This window comes from Peromyscus maniculatus, chromosome 8 (genome assembly GCF_049852395.1).
Source record: "Peromyscus maniculatus bairdii isolate BWxNUB_F1_BW_parent chromosome 8, HU_Pman_BW_mat_3.1, whole genome shotgun sequence".
Taxonomy (NCBI): Eukaryota; Metazoa; Chordata; class Mammalia; order Rodentia; family Cricetidae; genus Peromyscus; species Peromyscus maniculatus.
In genome coordinates, this window is record NC_134859.1 from 33,986,065 (window position 1) to 34,003,775 (window position 17,711).

Genomic DNA, 17,711 nt, shown 5'->3' on the forward strand with positions numbered 1-17,711 from the left:
GGTGGCGGCGGCGGCAGCAGCGGAGCAGAAGGGAACCGGACCGGAAGGGTCGCAGCGCCCCGCGCCCCTCACACCCACTGCGGCGGCGACGGGGCGGAGCAGAGCGGGGCGGGGCGGCCGGGTCCGGGCCGCGGAGCCGGGAACCGCCAGAACGCATCGCCGCCTGCGCGCCCTCCCTCTGCCTCCGGCGCGGCGGCGCGGAGCCGAGGTGAGCCCGGCGGGCGGCTAGGCCTGGCGGGGCTGCTCGGGCCGCGCAGGGCCTGGGTTGCGGGGCGCGGGGCGTGGGCTGCTCAGTACCGCCCGGCTGTCCACGGTGCGGCAGTCGTCCACTCCCGCCTGGTGTCTGCAGCCCCGGGCTGCGGACCCGCTGGCTGTCTGGCCGGGCCCCAGTAGACCTGCCCGCAGGGGTCTGTGGGCGCCTTCCCTCCAGCTGTGAGGCACGCAGCTGCACCTCGCGGCATGCCCCGGAGCCCCAGCTCTGGTCCCCGCGACCTTGGCGGTGACTCTCCCCCTCACCGGCCCCTCTGTTTTCCCCTTGGAGAAGTGGTAGAACGTCTCGGGTTGGGTCGGGGTTGTTATCAGGCAGTGTGGCTGTCTCAGCGCTGGGGCAGAAACAACCTGGGGCGCCCATTTGTGGGCACCTGGGTGGGTGAGTGCTCTCCGGAGTGCTGGTGTGAGTGTCGTCGCAGGAACTCTCCCTCATCCGCTTCGAGCCCTCCCCCCGCCCCCCACTTCTCGCTCCTCCGATCCCCCCTCCCCCAGTGCCTTGTCATTCATCTTCAGCGCCCAGCGAAGCCAGAGTGGGCCCTGCCCACCCGCCTGCCACTCCCTCCCCTCCCCTCTTCAAGGCCGAAGCGGAGCTCTTCTCTCGCGTCCTACTCTCCTCACCTGCCTTGGACGTGCCCAAAGCGTTTATTTACCTCAGGACCTTTGCACTTCCAGTTCTCCATGTTAGGAGTCGTCCGTAAGATTTTTTTTATATATATATATACTCCGTTGTCACTCTCATAGGGCTCCCTCCTGTGGCTCAGCGGCTTGTTTTTGGTGAGGCCTGCCTTGACCACCCTTTTCCCTGGCTTAGTCATTCTAGTTGATCCGTCGTTTCTTTGATTTTCCTTCTAGCACCCACTCTGGTTTGCTGCTGTCTGATTTATTGCCCTGTAGCCCTGCGAAGACGGATAGTTGGCTGGTATCTTCAGTAGTGTCAGCTCAGTGAGCGAGCTGCAAGACCGTCTTCCCTGCCTACCTGTTGTCTCCGCTTCGTTTGTGTTGATGACTTTTAACTTGTGAAACTTGTAAGCAAACAGACTCTTATTCTCATTTGGTGAAATTTTTAAAATTTTTTTTTTTTAATCTCTGTCTAGTAGCCGTTAGAACAATTTATGATAAACATTTTTGTATTTGGGGAAGAGTTTTTGCTTGAGCCTCCTCCCACACATTCAGGAGTTATCTACTGAATTCTGCATTATCTAGGTCATGCTTTCTCCCGGGCTCTAGGGACACAAAAGAGATAGCAACAGGGTACCTTCCCCCAGAGAGCCCAGGAGCCTCGTAGAGCAGGCTGGCATGCACACAGTTCTAGGACAGGCTGTGTCACCCGCTGTAGTGAAGGGTCTGTGCCCTAGAAATGGAGGACATGGAGTGGGGGTGCTGGTGAGCCTTGAGCAGGGACAGACACAGAAAATTAAAGGACAAGATCAGCAAGGAACTTCACCCTCCAGAGCAAGTGTGGGGTTGTGGAGTGGTAGAGACCCCTGCCCCCCCCCCCCAAGTTCCAGAACTCTCAGCAGTTTTTGTAAAAGCTAGGATTCCAAGTTTGTATTTGGACTCTGATTTTTCAATGTTGGCAATAGCTAATTAAAACTAGGTATTTGGTGCCAAGCCAAATGCGGACCTCCTGCAGCACCGCTAACCTCCTGAGCAGGCTGTGTGGGAGGGAGAAGCAGTGTGGAGCAGGAACAGTAGCCCGAGGCCAGAAGAGCTAGGCCCTCTTCTCCCAGATACCAGCCAGGACTCATTTGAGCGCAACTGGCACTCTGTGAACAAACTGGCAGCTATGAAAGCAGGTTTCGGAGAGGAAGAAACGGGGTCTCCCAGGGCTTCAGCCGTCTGCTTCAGCACAAGCAGTCACCTGAACCCAGATCACCCCGAAATCTACAGTCCTCAGCTCTATTTGTGTTTGGCTTTCAGTTTGTGCTGGAAGAACAATAGCCAATCTATAAATGTTTCCCCCTCCCTTTCATAAGAGTCCTGCATGGTTAAAAATAATTGTCTTTTTTGGGGGCATAATCTCCAGAGAGCTTTGGTTTTCCTGAGGTTTTAATTTGCAAGGTGCCAGGACTTTATAATAACTTGTTAACACATGAAAATGGCTTTCTTTGCTCCGTCCCTTAAATAAACGGTCAAGGGTATACTTGAATATGTCAGTTTCAAATGAAAAAAAAAAAAAAAACTTAACGTTCTGCATAAAGAAAAATGCCAAAAAGCAATTACTTATGAGTGAGCCAATTTTTTAAAAATTATAATATAAAACAAAAACCAGATTTTTAAAGGAGACCCTCGATTTGTCAGGAGGGCTGCTGTTTTTGTCTAATTATGAAATCAGCTTTCACACCTGGCTAGGAAGGTGGTAATTTTATTTTTAAAAATTCTCAATGATTTGCATTTGACCTCTCTGTGAATTGATTTCAACAGTAATCTGCTATTTTAATTGTTTACGATGGGGACTTTCAAGTATGTTCAGGAATAAACAGCTTAGTATCGACATCCACAGGTTTGAACTCTGGCAGTCTTGCTTTATCCCGGATCTCGAAGTGCATAAACTTTACTCAAAGTGTAAGGAATAGATTCTAAAGCAGGACCTAAATATCACTGCGAACTTCTCAGTACATTTCTCTAAAAGACAGGGGCTCTCTTTCCCTTTTAAAAGCAATAATTCTTTCATAGCATCAAGTGACCGGTCAGTATTCAGATTGCCTCATGTATTTTATTCCAGTTGTTGAATAAATATTCATTCACGGTGTGGAATTCAATATTCAAGTTGACTCATGTATTTTATAGTTTCTGTAATCATTTGAAAGGAGAACCAAGACTATGTTGTTGATTATTGGTTGATGTCTTTTTGATTCTCTCTCTTTCTCTGTTGGCTTTTGGTTTTTGGTTGATTATTATTATTATTATTTGTTTTGTTTTTTGAGAGAGGGTTTCTCTGTGTAGCTTTGCGCCTTTCCTGGAACTCACTCTGTAGCCCAGGCTGGCCTTGAACTCATACAGAGATCCATCTGCCTCTCCCTCACAAGTGCTGGGATTAAAGGCGTGCGCCACCACTGCCCAGCTTATTATTATTATTATTATTATTATTATTATTATTATTATTATTCTTTCAGACATGATCTCACATTGTAGCCCAGGGTGACCTCAGACTCACTATGTAGCCCAGGCTGGCCTTAAACCCATGGCTGTCTTCCTGTCTCAGCTCCGAGTGTGCTAGAATTGCAGGCAGAAGCCAGCACACTCGGCGAAGTTCCTTCAGTTTGTTACTGTCCCCCTGCTTCTCTTGCTTTCCTTGTAGTTTACGTGTGGATGCAGCTGGTGGTTCTGGAGCACCTGCATGGTTGGAGTTCACTGATGCTGTCTCTGTGGTATAACATAGTATTTCTAGTTCCTGAGAAGTAGTCGTTGAATGTAGATGACAGTCACTCAGATTGAGGGTGGACTCAGGTCACAGTGCCTTCTCAGGTCAGCTGAACTCACATCGAGAGGTGTCCTGAGGTTCTGTGCTCATCTGGTAGTCATGTGGCCCTGGATGAGTGACTGGCCCACCATGAGACTGACTTGAGACCTGACCTTAACCTGTTCCACACTGCCTTCCCACATTTATCCTTTTACTTGGCTTTGCTTTTGAGTGGTATTGCTTGAGCTGTATAATGGACCAGGGTTCAGAAATAGCCAGTACAGCCTCCACCACTGAGGGACTTGGGGTAGAACTGATGGACTTTCCACACAAAATGAAAGGAGCCTTTGGTGCTGTTTACTGGGAAAGGCCGAGTAGGAAAGGTTGCATGAGAAGCAGGGGCTTGAACTAGGTTTTGAAGGAGGGTGAATGCTGGCCAGAAGAGCAGAAGGGACAGAGAAGTCAGCTTAGGCCGATGGAGCTGCTGGGCAGAGGCCTGCGGGTGTGCAGTCACCTGGTGTGTCTGGTCTCCAAGAACAGGCCAGAGGGCTTGCAGTCTGCTCTAATGCTGAGGACTTGAATCAAGCTTTCACAGGCACTATCAGAAGAATTCAGAAAGAAGGGTGGGATTGCTGTGTGTTTCCAACAGTCTCTCTTTTTAAATCCCTTACTGTGAAACTATTATAGATCTACAAGAAGCTGCAAAATCCCACCTACCTTTCACCCAGTTTTCTCCATTGATTGTATATTTACATAACTCCACTATAGTACCATAACTGGAAGGTGGCATTGCTATGGTGTGCGTGTAGTTCAGTGTCATTTTATCACATGCAGGTTCCTGAACCGCCAGTGCCACCACAGGATACATACAGAGCCTTTTTAGCATCCCCAAGGTCTCCTGTAGCCCCTATGTGGCTGCCTCACTCACCAGCCCCCACTGAGCATAACCCCTGGCAACTGAGATCTGTTTTATATGTCTGCAGTTTTGTCATTTGAAGAATCCTTATGGGCTTATAAGGTGACCTTTCAAGGGTCACTTACTTCAGGAAGGACAGCTGTCTCCCAGCATCCTCAGGAAGACTGGATCCAGAATTCCCAGATGGATGCCACAGCCTATGGGTGTTCAAGTCATATAAAATGGTGCAGTATTAGTGCACATTCTCCCATATGTCTTCTACCATCTCTAGAGTATTTATAATATAAAGCAAATACTATGAAGTTATTGTATTATATGATTTGAGGGAAATGACAAGAAAAATGTGCTGTATACATTCCATACAGATATAATTTCCCTCAAATGTCACTTAATTTATGATGATTTTAATTGATACATGAAAACATAAAAATTATGCCTGTTAGTGGGGCACTATGTGATGTTTTGATACATGTAGTGTTTAAATTAGGTCAAATCGCATCTAGATCATTGAGCATCTATCATTTCGTGTCATAAAAACTTTCAAATCTCTTAGCTATGCGAAGTGTGCAGTATATTAATGTGATTTGTAGTTACACTACTGTGCAGTGGCACATAAAATGTCTTGTTCTACCTACTGTACAATTGATCTTATCAAATCTTTTCTACCTGTGGTTGGTTGAATTTAAAAGTTCAGAATCCATGAATATGGAGACCAACTGTGTAATGCATTTGAGATCTACCCAGTCAGCAGTGTGGTTCTTTTCAGTGCTGGCTAGTATTCTAGATATGTGGCCATGGATATTTGCACTGTTTCTAGTTTTGATCTGTGACAAAGTTGCTCTGAGCACCATGTCCTGTATTGAGTGTGTGTGTGTGTGTGTGTGTGTGTGTGTGTGTGTATAACAGAAATTCAGAAGGGAGGCCCTGCAAGGCTGTGATGTTCTTGAGATGAAATGGTTGCATGTCTGCCTAACTATAGTGCAGCATCAGATCAGGAGTTGGCGATGGGGATGTCACTCAGTGGTAGAGCGCTCCTAGCATGTGAGTCTTCCAGCTCTGTCCCCAGCATGGGGGCGGTTTAAATTACCATAAGCTACATTTTTGTTTGTTTGTTTGTTGTTTTTTTTCCCATGAGGATTAGCATAGGCCAGTGAAGAGCTTTGTGAAAAAAATGTAGAGTGTGTTTTGAAACAGGGTGACTAAGAATCTGCTTTTAGCCATAGCAACGGGTCCAATAGTGCAGGTCTTGGGCATTCTGAAACTTCAGTGTAATTAAGGGGTTAATTGAGTATGAATCACTCAGTCTTCTTCAGAGAAAAGTGTGTTGGGGAGGGAAGCCCATGTTGCTCTGGCATGGTGCTGCCCAGCCCTTGGACTCATGGCTTTCTGCCCTGCGTTAATTAGAGATGTAGGACTGGTGTGCTAGGAGGAAGGAGGGCGCTGTGGTCAGACACACCTCATTTCAGTTCTGGGCCACACTGAGAATTTGGGCAGCTCCTTACTGTCCAGAAACCTCAGCTTCCTCCGTGACTGTCAGGACGGCAGTGCACCCACCCTCCCAGGTCGCTTGAAGGGGTTTGTACACGTGTCTCTCAGCCTGAGCTGTTCTCCCCACTCCAGTGTCATCGGTCTCCAGCACACCACACCCTCCCTGCAGCTGTCACAAGGTCGTTTTGTAGCTTTTCATTTTCTTTTTAAAATTTTGATTAGTTTTTTTAAAATATAAACCTATGTGGTTAAAACAGAACAGAAAGTTCTAATGGGAACATTTCTCATATCCCATTTATTTATTTCTCTGTTCTTGCTGGTATACAGTCTGTGGAGAGAGAGACAGAGACAGAGAGAGACACAGAGAGACAGAGACAGAGAGAGACAGAGAGACAGAGAGAATTTGTACACACACACTGTGTGCTTACATGTGTGTATGTGTTGTGTGTTTATACTCAGTGCACACAAATTGGCATTATGTGAACTCTAATTCAACTTGCTTTATTTCCTTTGTGTATTTTAGCTATCTTTACAAGCTAGTACACACAGTCCCTGAATTCTGTTTAATGCCTTCATTGTACTTTATGTTTTGAGTTGTTCATAGTCTTGCTGGTTAGATGTGCTCTGTTCTTGGACAGATATCTTTGAGTATTGAACACATAATCGCCCTGTGCATTTCTAGACTGGCAATTGCTGGGTTAGGATTCACATGCATGCACATCATTAGCAGCTATTGCTTGCATGATTTACCACCTTACAGTTCTCAACAATACTCAGGTCCACAGTTTTGTGAGCAAACTTGAGGATAGGTCTTGCCTTTGTGAACATTCCTTCATGACCGTCTGTACTGTTCTACTCACTCCTTGCTCTTGTGCTCTTCCCCCACCCCTTCTGGAATGAATCCAGGGCCTTATGCCAGGCAAGCACTCTACCACTGAGTTACCTGCCCAGCTCCTACCTCCCTACTTTTTGAGAAGAAGCTCATGGCCCAGGGAAAGACAGACCTATAAAAGCCTTTATAGCCCCAGCTCAGCGAGCTGCCAAGACTGTAGACATGGCATGGATGAAGACTGTGTTGGACCCATGCTGGTGGCATGGCAGAGGCAGTACATCCAGGTTTGGTTGTGTGGCTAATGTGGTTGCTTGAGGAATGCTTGTACTTCCCCACTTGCAAAATGGTTTTCCTGAGCCCTGGTTTATGGACCTTTTACTTAAAATGTCATTCCAACTGAATAGATCCATTAGTGCCTAAGTTACATGTTTTCCCAGGTTGTCTTTTGTGTGTCTGTGTGGGGTGGTCTTGGTCTTCTTCTCATGCAGCCCAAATAGAACAGGAGGAGTGGCTTTGAAAGGTTTGTTCTTAGATGATTTTTTTCCTTAGCTAACAAGAGCACTTTATCTTAATTTTAGAATGATTTTAAATATTGGGGTGAAATTATGTTAATAATTCCTGAGCCTAGTCTGATTAGCTCTAGTCCCCAAGTTCCAAGAAGTTAGCCTTGTATTATACTAGTCCAGCTGTGGGATGTGAGCAGCTGAAGAAAGAGGGTTGCCAGAGAAGATTGAGATTTGTGCCAGTCACGGCAGGGGCAGGTGGTCTAGAAATGGGGGTGACTTTGCGCCACAAGGTCACTCAGTGATTCGGCTGGTGGGCGGCTCAACTGTTTCTAGCATGTTGCTTCCATTGCTCGTTTGCCCTTGAGCCTTTGTTTCAGCCTTTACGAACTTATTTCCATGTTCAAGGGAAATTCTAGGCACCGCTGTGTTGAGAAGAAAGTTCTCCTTGCGGAAAACTCACCAGGTGGCCATTAGATATCAGATGGTGGATCAGAAAGGCAGGGGTTCGGTGGAGCTGTAGAAAAAAATTGTTCATGGAATGTTTACCTCTGTGACTTTGTTGTTGGCATCTTAAGTTAAAAGGCCAAACTCGTAACTCACGTATTTTTCAGTTAACATCATCCAACCTTTCCCAGGGTGAGCATATCAGTCACATTTCTCCCCTTTTCAGCCACTGTGATGTGTGATGGAATGCATGACAGCAGTTTAGGGGAGAAAGGAGTCATTCTGGCTCATGGCTTACAAGGTGCAGCCCTCCCTGATGGAGTACACAGTGGTGGGAGCCTGCTGCTGGGATTCCTCAGTCTCCCCAGACCAGGGAGCACTTTGTGCTGGAAACAGTGAGACTGTTTCCCTCCATGCTGTCCTCTTGCAGCCCTCTTTGTCCAGCCAAGCTGCACCTCCTAAAGGTCCTACAACTTCCCCAAACAGCACCACCTCCTGAGGACCAAGTGTTTAAACACAAGGCTACGGAGGACATTTCACACTCCAGCCAAACTGGGAATCAGCCGGCTGCCCAAAGCACAAGGAAACTACTTTCCGAAGCCACTGTATATTTGTATAGTTGTGGATATACTTAGAGTGTAGATGATTGTCTTACTGTGCGCTATAGCTGTGTTTGGGGTGCAGGGAATGAAGGCAAGCTCTGGCTCCACCTTCATAAAACAGGCCCATCGCTGGGGTGCACGCCTCATACCAGTGTCCCTAATCCTCCTAACAGCCTGTTGCTTTGAGGTTCATCACGTTAGCCTGAGTTCATGCACTTAGATGACTAGTACGTGGTGTCTCCAGGAACTTTAGAATCAGTCATTCTGAACTAATGCTCCCATCTGTACCTGTGACTGCTAGACATAAGCTGGTCCCACAAGAAGGAAGTGGGTGAGACACATTAGTGACACAGTGGGCTTACCATGGCTGGTAATAAATTCTTTTCTCCAGAGGTGAGTCTTTCACCATCCTCACCCCCACCCATTTTTCAGGTGAACTCACAGCCTTGTGTATGCTACTGACCTGCACCCCTGCCCCAAGATAGTTTATTATAGTACAGTCCTTTAAAAATGTGGTCTTCTGCATCTCGAAATTCCTTCTTTTCAGGGCTAGAGAGGTGCTCAACATTTAAGAGCTCTGACTGCTCTCCCAGAGGACCCAGGTTCCATTCCCAGCACCCACATGACAGCTCACAGCTGTCCAGGCACACACATACATGCATGCAGACAAAGCACCCAGATACATAAAATAAATAAATGTTAGAAAAATTTTGTTTTAATTCCTTAATTCCTTCTGTTGATGGACTTTCACCACTGAAATCTTTTTTTTTTTTTTTTTTTTTTGTGGTTTGTGCCCCTTGCTTAAATTGAGAGCCTGGCCAAGCTGATTTTCCTATCTCATAGCCATACCTTTATATCCCCGCAGATCGGAACCACTGTGGACGGGGCTCCATGTGTACGATTTGGTAAGTGCATCATCAGGTCACTCTGTTTCTCTGTCCAGGGATCTGACGGAGGTGCCCGCTCGCCGGAACCCCGCATGACACTGCATCATGAGTGACAGTAAAAGCGATGGTCAGTTTTACAGCGTGCAGGTGGCGGACTCGACGTTCACTGTCCTGAAGCGTTACCAGCAACTGAAGCCAATCGGCTCTGGAGCCCAGGGGATTGTTTGGTAAGTCTGGCGTTCTAATAGCATAGACTACGTCTTTAGGAAAAAGTAAAACTAAATCTGAGTTTAGAAGCACTGATTAAAAAAAAATACCCCCTGTTGTAGATTAGATTTTGAGCTAAGCTAAATCGGTCCTTGCAGTAGTTATAGACAGTCATTTATAGGATACAAACTCAATTTTTCTTTTGCTTTGTTGTTGGTTTTATTTGTTTATTTATTAGTTTCTTTTCTTTCCATTTGCCCTGTCATTATGATATCAGAATAATTGGTATGACAGTGAGGTGTAACAGGGATTTGGCGTTTTATTCATTTCTTCATCATGGCCACCTTCTCCCCCCTCCTCCTTTTATTCCCAATCACTCCTATTCATTTCCAGGCGCCACCATTGCAGTGCCTTGCCATTCATTGGCAGGATGAGGCCAGGCAGTGTCATTATCACACCATGGATTAACCAGGAAGGGCTGCTGTGTGAGGGGTTGGGCTGGCCGTCTCTTCTTTGGTGTCTCTCTTCAACTCTGTGTCCAGCCCAGGACGTCAGAACCATTAGTCTGACCCTGAACCTTAGGCTCTTGCATGGTAAGACAGTCAGCGGCTGCGACGTCACTGGCCAGACAAAGGTAACGTTTCTCACGTGTTTTCTAGACTACCGTTATCAGCACCTCTCAAACATGTTAGACTGTAGTTTTCTGGACAAAGCTTTTTTTTTACCCCCCTCACTGATCAATAAGACTATATTTGTCTTTAAAAGAAATTGTGCTAAGATAAAACATTTAATGTTTACAGCTGGTAGGCAAAGAGGATTGAAAATAAAAGGCCTTTCCTGGGCATTCTGGGAGGAGGGTTTTGGTTTTTCCTGTGAAGACGCTGAGTGTTGCATCATCAGTGGGCTTCAGCTGATCCTCTGCTGCAGAGACTCTGGTCAGGGCCCCGGGTGCTCAGAGAGAGACTGGGGAGGGAACAGGTGCTGCCTGAAGGAGTGCCAGCTGCGCACAGTGGGCCTTAACTTCTAAGTTATCTGAACGGCTCGGAAGCAGAAGTATTTCAGAGTTTAGATTCTTGTCACATTTTTCAATATTTGTATTCACTGGTGGGCATCTCTAATCGCAAAATCTGAAATGTTCTAAAATCCAGCAGTCTGAGCACCATGGCAATGCTCAAAGATTTTGAATTTACTCTGGAGATGATCAAACCAGACTTAAACCCTTTGTGACAAGAAAGGTTTTAAAGTCAGTGGCTGCCTCAGGTAAGGAAACGTGGGTGGTAATAAAGTCATGAGTGTTTACCTGAGCTGTAAATTCTTTCTTATTTGAAATTAGAGCGTGATTTGATGAGAGGATGGAAGAAGGGGGAATGTGAATTATCTTGGGGAGTTTCCTTTATAGGGTGGACAGAGCATTCCATAATAAATATGGGCTTCATTTATCCCACTTGGCCGGCCCATCATTGACTTGTTTTTGAAGATTAAAAGTAAAGTCAATAGTATATATTATATAACGAGATCTGCCATGACCGTCTCTGTATGTGTGGTACAGTTGAGGACTAGCTCATTGACTTTATCTGTTCCATGGGTTCGGAGTAGATCTGGGTCTAAACCACCTGTTGGTCTTTTGGGACCTTATTACACTTAGTTAAAACTTGATGACTTGAGTCACTGACCCTTTTTGTATGACCAGGACTCTGACCTAATCTCTGTTTAAAATCTTCATAATAATGAACAAATCAATATTCTTTAAATATCTCTTTTGAAATTCTTAATAAATTATATTCATCTTTGTAGGACGATTACATCCAAGAACTGTTGAGGGCTAGAGAGGAAGCTCATCAGTAGAGCACTTGCCTAGTGTATGGAAGTACCTGGATTTCTTACCAGCACCAAAACATCCATACATGTGCATGCATACATACATATTTACATATATACATACACACATGCATGTATACATATACCCATGTGTACATACATATGTATGTATATATACATGTATACATATTCATATATACACAGATATACCTATGTACACATATACATACATATACACGTGCATATATACATATATATATATACACACCCATGTAAACATGTGCATATGTACATACACTTTAATTTTGTAACTGTAACTGACAGTTTTATAATATCCTCCCACCTATGTTCTTATATAGGAAAGTAAAACCTTCAGAAGTGATTGTTCCTGCCCTCCACTTCCTCTTTTTTTATCCTGCCTAGCTGTATGGTTTCAGATCGGATAGGGAACGGTCAGGTAGTGGCATGTTCCTATTAAAGCAGAACAAAAGGTTTACTTTTGCTGAAATGATCTCAGCAATGGGTGAGCTGCTACCTTGACAATAGAACTGGGTTTTCTACCCTTCTCATTAAGGTCTAGCCATTTTGCTGTTAGTTAATGGTCTAGAACAACTTCTTGTTAGCATTGAGCTTGTACTTTAGAAATGTCCATCAATAAACCTTTGAGGGTGCAATGGGCATAGTAATGCCTCTTCAGAAATAGCCATGTCCTAACCCTGGAATCCTGTGAGTGTGACCTTACAGGACAGAATGAACTTTGCAGACTTGATCAAATGAGTGATCTTAGCATTCAAGTCCTGGAAGCAGAAGGATTACTGTAAGTGGCAGCAGGTCAGGCTTGGCCACATAGTGAGTTCAAGGCCTTCCTGGGCTACAGAGTGAGACCCCATCTGAAAAACAAAGCAACAAATCAGTGATCTTGAGGTGGGAGCATTGGTGAGCCAGTGTAATCGAAGTTGCTCTTACAAAAGGAAGTCCGGAATATCCTGGTCAGAGAAGGAAATGTGATCACAGAGTGTGGAGTGCTGTGGGACAGGAATGCAGGAAGCTTCTAGAAGCTGGAAAAAAGGAACGGAATGGATTCTTCCCAGAGCATCCATGAGGATCACAGCCCCTTGACCTTAATGTTGGCCCCTTAGCACTAATTTTGGACTTCTGAAGTCCAGAAGTGTAAGATAATAAATTTGTGTTGTTTTAAATCAATAATTTGTGGCCGTTCGGTAGCCACAAGAATAGCATTGGGAGCTAATGTAGACACAAGTGTATTTTTACAGTTTTGAGACATAAAATGTGTTAGCACCACTCTGTGGTTTCTAAACCAGCTAGTTTTGTTAACTAGACCATTGTAAACACATGACCAGGTGTGCACGGGAACCACAGTGACCCACAGAGTTAAGTGTAAGAGCTGGAGCCAGGATAAAATATTCTGACCCCTGATTTTATTTCGCTGTTGTCTGCAGTGCTAAGCATCAGACTCGGCTCCAGATGTTCTGGGCGGGCCTCTGCTGTGAGCGCCTTCCCAAACACTCCTCCCTGTTCCAAATTGTCTTGACAGTTGTTGCCGTACTTGATTTGTTTCTGCGTTTTTGTTCCTTAGTAGAGGACAGAAAAACTTACTAGGAAATAAGTTTTTAAAGTTATCATTGACTCAAGTGTATGCTTTTCCTTTCTCCTTCTAAAATCTAAGTTGTTCAGCCCAAAATGTAAACCTTTGGTCCTATGACATGCTTAACCCCTTTCCTTAAGTTTTTAATATTGGGCCTGGCAGTTCCCAGGAGTAACAGTTAGAACCTTAATGCAAAATAATTAGTATAGTAGATCTTGCATGCTTCCCTTCTAGCTTTCTGTAAGCATGAACACTCCTCTGTCTTTAAATTGTCTTATTTACCTCTATTAATATAAACAAACCATAAATAATGTCCAGAATAACATGTTTTTGGTAAGGAGGTTCTTAGTGTGGTGCACAGAATGGCTGTGAGATAGGAGACTTGGGTTCTGAGCCCAGTGCAGATCCTCAGCTAAAGTTCTTTGTGACCTTGGGCAGCTCACTATGTGTTCATGAGTGAAGTCTTCATTGAGACTTCAGACTTAAGATGGTAAATCAAAGAGCCAAACAAAAGAGAATGACAATAATCAGTGAGCAAAAAAAGTTGTAATAAATTTCTGCAACATAAAATAAGTTGGGGGTCTTGATCCAGATGGCACGGCAGAGGGGTGAGAGTAAGTAGAGGGTTGATTGTAACCAGAAAGGGAGCCTTTCTACCACAGAACTCCAAGGAACTGTCAGTAGAGACCACAATGGGGAAGAGGCTAAAACCTGGATGTTAAAACACATCTATGACACAGGTTCCCGTTTGCCGCCAGCATTCCCACACTGCCCTCCATGCTCAGCATCTGCCCTTAGAGAGCTAGTAAGTTCCTGAAGTCAGTGTCACATCAGTCGGGCTAGTATAGGAAGCCCAACATTTGGGGCTGTTTCTTGGGATCATTTAAATTCTGAAAGGGACTGCTGGAACTGTCCGTGTGGCTCGAGAGTAGGAATTAGATCCTGAGACTTTCTAACAGGGCCTGGAAAACTTCCTTGGCTTTGTTTTGGGGCTGTTGAAAGGCCACACCCTAGAAGTAATGGGGTTAACTTGAGTGAGGCCCTGCCACTCAGCATCGGTCATCATGCACTTGTTGACATGTTAGAGGTGAGTCTACACTGTTAGTGCTCCCATGTGCCCAGTAGATCAAATGTAAATTCTGAAAGAGGGTAGCATTACCCTGGATTTCAGATAGTTTCTACAGCAGCTTTATAAAAGCAAGGTCTTAACACAATACAATATGGCTAGATACAAGGAGATAAGACAAAAGGGTCAGTTCAACAGGGGATCCCAGCATCATTAGATCTAAAATTTTAAATAGCTGTGGTGATGCGTTCAAGATGATAAAAGACAAGGTGAAAACTTGAGTGGAAAAACAAGAACTTCAGAAGAGAACTAGGTGGAAATGATAGAAGTGAAAGTGAAAGCCGTGGTGATTGAATTACAAAGTCACAGAAAGTGCTTGCAGATAGGAGATGTGACTGAAGAGAGAATGGTCGTGCGGAAGATGCATCCGCAGAAAATACCCGGAACGAAGCCTCAGAGACCAGAGTAGGATACAGAAGAGAGGAGTGTTCATCTTTCATTGCTCCATAAGCAGTTACTACAAGACAGTCTGGCTTCGTCCACTAAAGTAGACTCTCTGCATTCCCACTTGGCTATGTGCCTGTCAGAGATGCATGCTTGGAGGCGTGGAGCCACGCACATGAACGCCGATGGCGGTGCTTCTTACCATCACTTGAAAACTGAAAATAACTAAAGTAGCAATCAGTGTCATGTGACAGTCACACAAAGGAATATTGTAGCAACGACAGTAAACTGCTAGCTAGTAAACTAGTACTCAGACTAGTGGGTGAGTCATAAATACAGTGTTGAGTGAAAAGTCAAAGACTTCTAAAAAAAAAACCGGGAAAAATGAGTGATAGAGTTGTATATAAGGGCACATGTTGAGTTTGTGAAAGCAAGAAAGTGATTGTCATAAAAGTCTGAAGTTAGGCCAGGCTTGGTGGTGCACGCCTTTAATTCCAGCACTTGGGAGGCAGAGGCAGGAGGATCTCTTGAGTTCGAGACCAGAAAAACGGGTCTACACAGTGAGTTCCAGGACAGCCAGGACTATGTAGAGAGGCCCTGTCTCAAAATACCAAAAAAATTGATAATAAAAATAAATAAATAAAAACCTTGGAAGCTGTTTTCTTCTTTGGTGGGCAAAAATGATAACAATTGGGAAGGGTTGTTAAGGGGACTTTTGGGGGCAGCAACAGAGCGTGGCTCTTTGTGATACATCATTGAGCAGAGGAACAAAAAACAAAACAAAGCAAAGGAGTGACTGTCAGATGAAAGCCTCCCTCACCAACAGCACTCAAAGCTGGAAAGAACCGGCCTTAACTTAAGTTCTGAGGGAAATTGATTTTCAGCTTAAAAGACAGATTGCCAGTCCAAGATGAGGACAGAGTAAGATCATTTGTCTTCAGCGTATGTTGTCTGGAGACATTCTTTAAGGATTCACTTCAAAAATCAAGACAACAAGAGAACATGTAATATAAGAAGGCAGTAAATACAAGAGGCCAGAAGTGGAATCCCAGGATAAGTTCTGTGAAGCAGGCTTTGAGATGCCTTCAAAGAAAGGATGGATCAATTCCAAGCATAGATGTCTGAGTGGGAAGGCACGGTGCTTTGGGAGATGAGGTTTTCTCCTTTTAGGAAAAAGGTGTTTATTAGAAACTTGTGGAAGGAAGTATAGAAAGAGGCATGGTCTACATAGAAAACAGAAGGGCAGGGTGTTCAAGTGGCTGATAGACGTGATCTTTGGAAAATGAAGCATAATCCCAGCTCTACAACTAGTAATATGTGCATGTGTACGTGTACTTTCCTGTTGGTTGTCAGTGTTTGTAGACAGCTGGGAGAAGCAGCACAGAGGCTTAGCTGTCAGTTTAAAATGAAGATGCTAGCAAGCTTGAGTGTTTACGACAAAGGTTTGGAGGAAAGAGGGAGGAAGGTAGAAATAGAAGAGAGCAGGGTGGAGCATAATAGTCACCTTATGTTGTGGGGGAAGAGCAAGATAAGGTCCGTTGAACCCACTTACAGATAAAACCCCGACATACCATTAGAACAAAGCTGGGAGGGGTTGGAGGTGCCAAGTAAGGAACTACACCCTCCGTACTTCATACTAGGAAGTGTCTGCACCTTTTAGTTAAAAGGTGATCACAAGGACAGAAAACATGGATAGCTACAGGTCCTTGTCCCTAGAGCTGGAACAGGAGTGGAAAGGCCTGTCTCCAAGTGCTTAGAATTAGTTCATTTGACACGTTTTATACATCCAAAAAGATTAATTGACATACACATATGTTTATTTTATTTAGATAGGTTTCTATTGCTGTGATAAAACACCATGACCAAAAACAACATAGAGGAAGAAGGGTTTATTTCATCTTAGAGCTTGTAGTTCATCATCCAGAGAAGTCAAGACAGGAACCTAGAGACGGGAACTGAAGCAGAGGCCATGGAGAGTGCTGCTTACTGGCTTGCTCCTCCCCTGACTTGTTCAATTTGTTTTCTTATACCATGCAGGGGTAGTACCACCCACAATGGGCTGGGCCTCCTACATCAGTCATTAATCAAGAAAATTCCCCACAGGCCAGTCTGTAGGGGGCATTCTCCAATTGAGATTCCCTCTTCCAAAATGACTCTATCTTATGTCAGGCCAACAACAACAACAACAAAAAACTAGTCAGTACATATATACATATATACATACATACATACATACATACACATACATATACATAGTGTTTCAAAATATATATACATAGAATAGCTAAATTCAGCTAATTTACATATACATGTCTCACATGTTTTCTGCAGTGAGAACACTTAACATTTACTCTCAATTTTAAAGAATACAGTAGGGTATGGTAGTGCATGCTTTTAGTCCCAGTACTCTGGAGGCAGGGGGAGGTGGATCTCTGTGAGTTCAGGGCCAGAGTGATTTACATAGCAAGTTTCAGGACTGCACAGAGAGACTTTGACTTGAAACAAAAGAAAGTAAAGAAAAAAAAAACACATTATAGTAATGTTATTAAGTGAAGATACCACATTATTCTGTAGAGCCCTTGAACTCAGTCATAACTCCTATTTGTCTGAAAATTCAGACAAAACTTTTTGAGATCAGAAAGATGAATCTAAGCAATACATACATACAAGTGTGTACACACACACACACACACACACACACACACACACACACACACACATCAGTGTAACAGATGTAGTGGCTCTCCTTGGCCAGTTCCGCCATGCACTGCTTTTAACTTAAAAACAGGTTGAATTAAGTTAGAGTTGTTCAGCAAAAAGTATTATTAACAGAAAGGATTAAGAGCAAACAGTATTACAAAGTAGAGAACGTAAACCCAGAAGCAGGGCTGGAAGGGATGTCTGGGCTCGCAGGCTCTCTAGCAGCCCTGAGCCCCTGTTGGGCCATCAGAAGGCCTCTCACTGATGACACTGTGTACTGCTAACTTGAAACTTGACCATGTGTCATCAAGCCACTCACTTCTCTGTCCCATTTCCGGAGAAAAATTAACACTAAATTCCATGAAGGGATGTGAGAGCTGGAAACTGGAGCTTTATTGGGTTTTCTTCTTCCTATAAAAGGAGGAGCGTTTCCTGCAGAACTTTATATATAGCAAGTACTTACACTGGGACTTTGTGTCTTGGGAATTTACCATGAGCTGAGACTTGGGCTTCTGTTTCTTT

At 44.5% G+C, this 17,711-nt stretch overlaps 1 protein-coding gene across 11 annotated transcripts in view; it reads left to right on the forward strand.

Annotated features, from left to right (window-relative positions):
* Mapk9 (mitogen-activated protein kinase 9) overlaps nt 1-17,711 on the forward strand; it is a 41,547-nt gene continuing 23,836 nt past the window's right edge. For 2 of the 11 annotated variants that reach the window (XM_006987100.4, XM_006987099.4), the window contains exons 1-2: nt 22-208; nt 9,405-9,575. In XM_006987100.4, the coding sequence (XP_006987162.1) occupies nt 9,454-9,575 (122 nt within the window). In that variant the 5' untranslated portion in view covers nt 22-208; nt 9,405-9,453. Of the gene's footprint in view, nt 209-292; nt 965-1,122; nt 1,296-9,404; nt 9,576-9,948; nt 10,190-17,711 lie in introns of those variants that run through there. The other 9 variants (XM_042283919.2, XM_076578251.1, XM_076578252.1 and 6 more) reach the window with 9 other exon arrangements.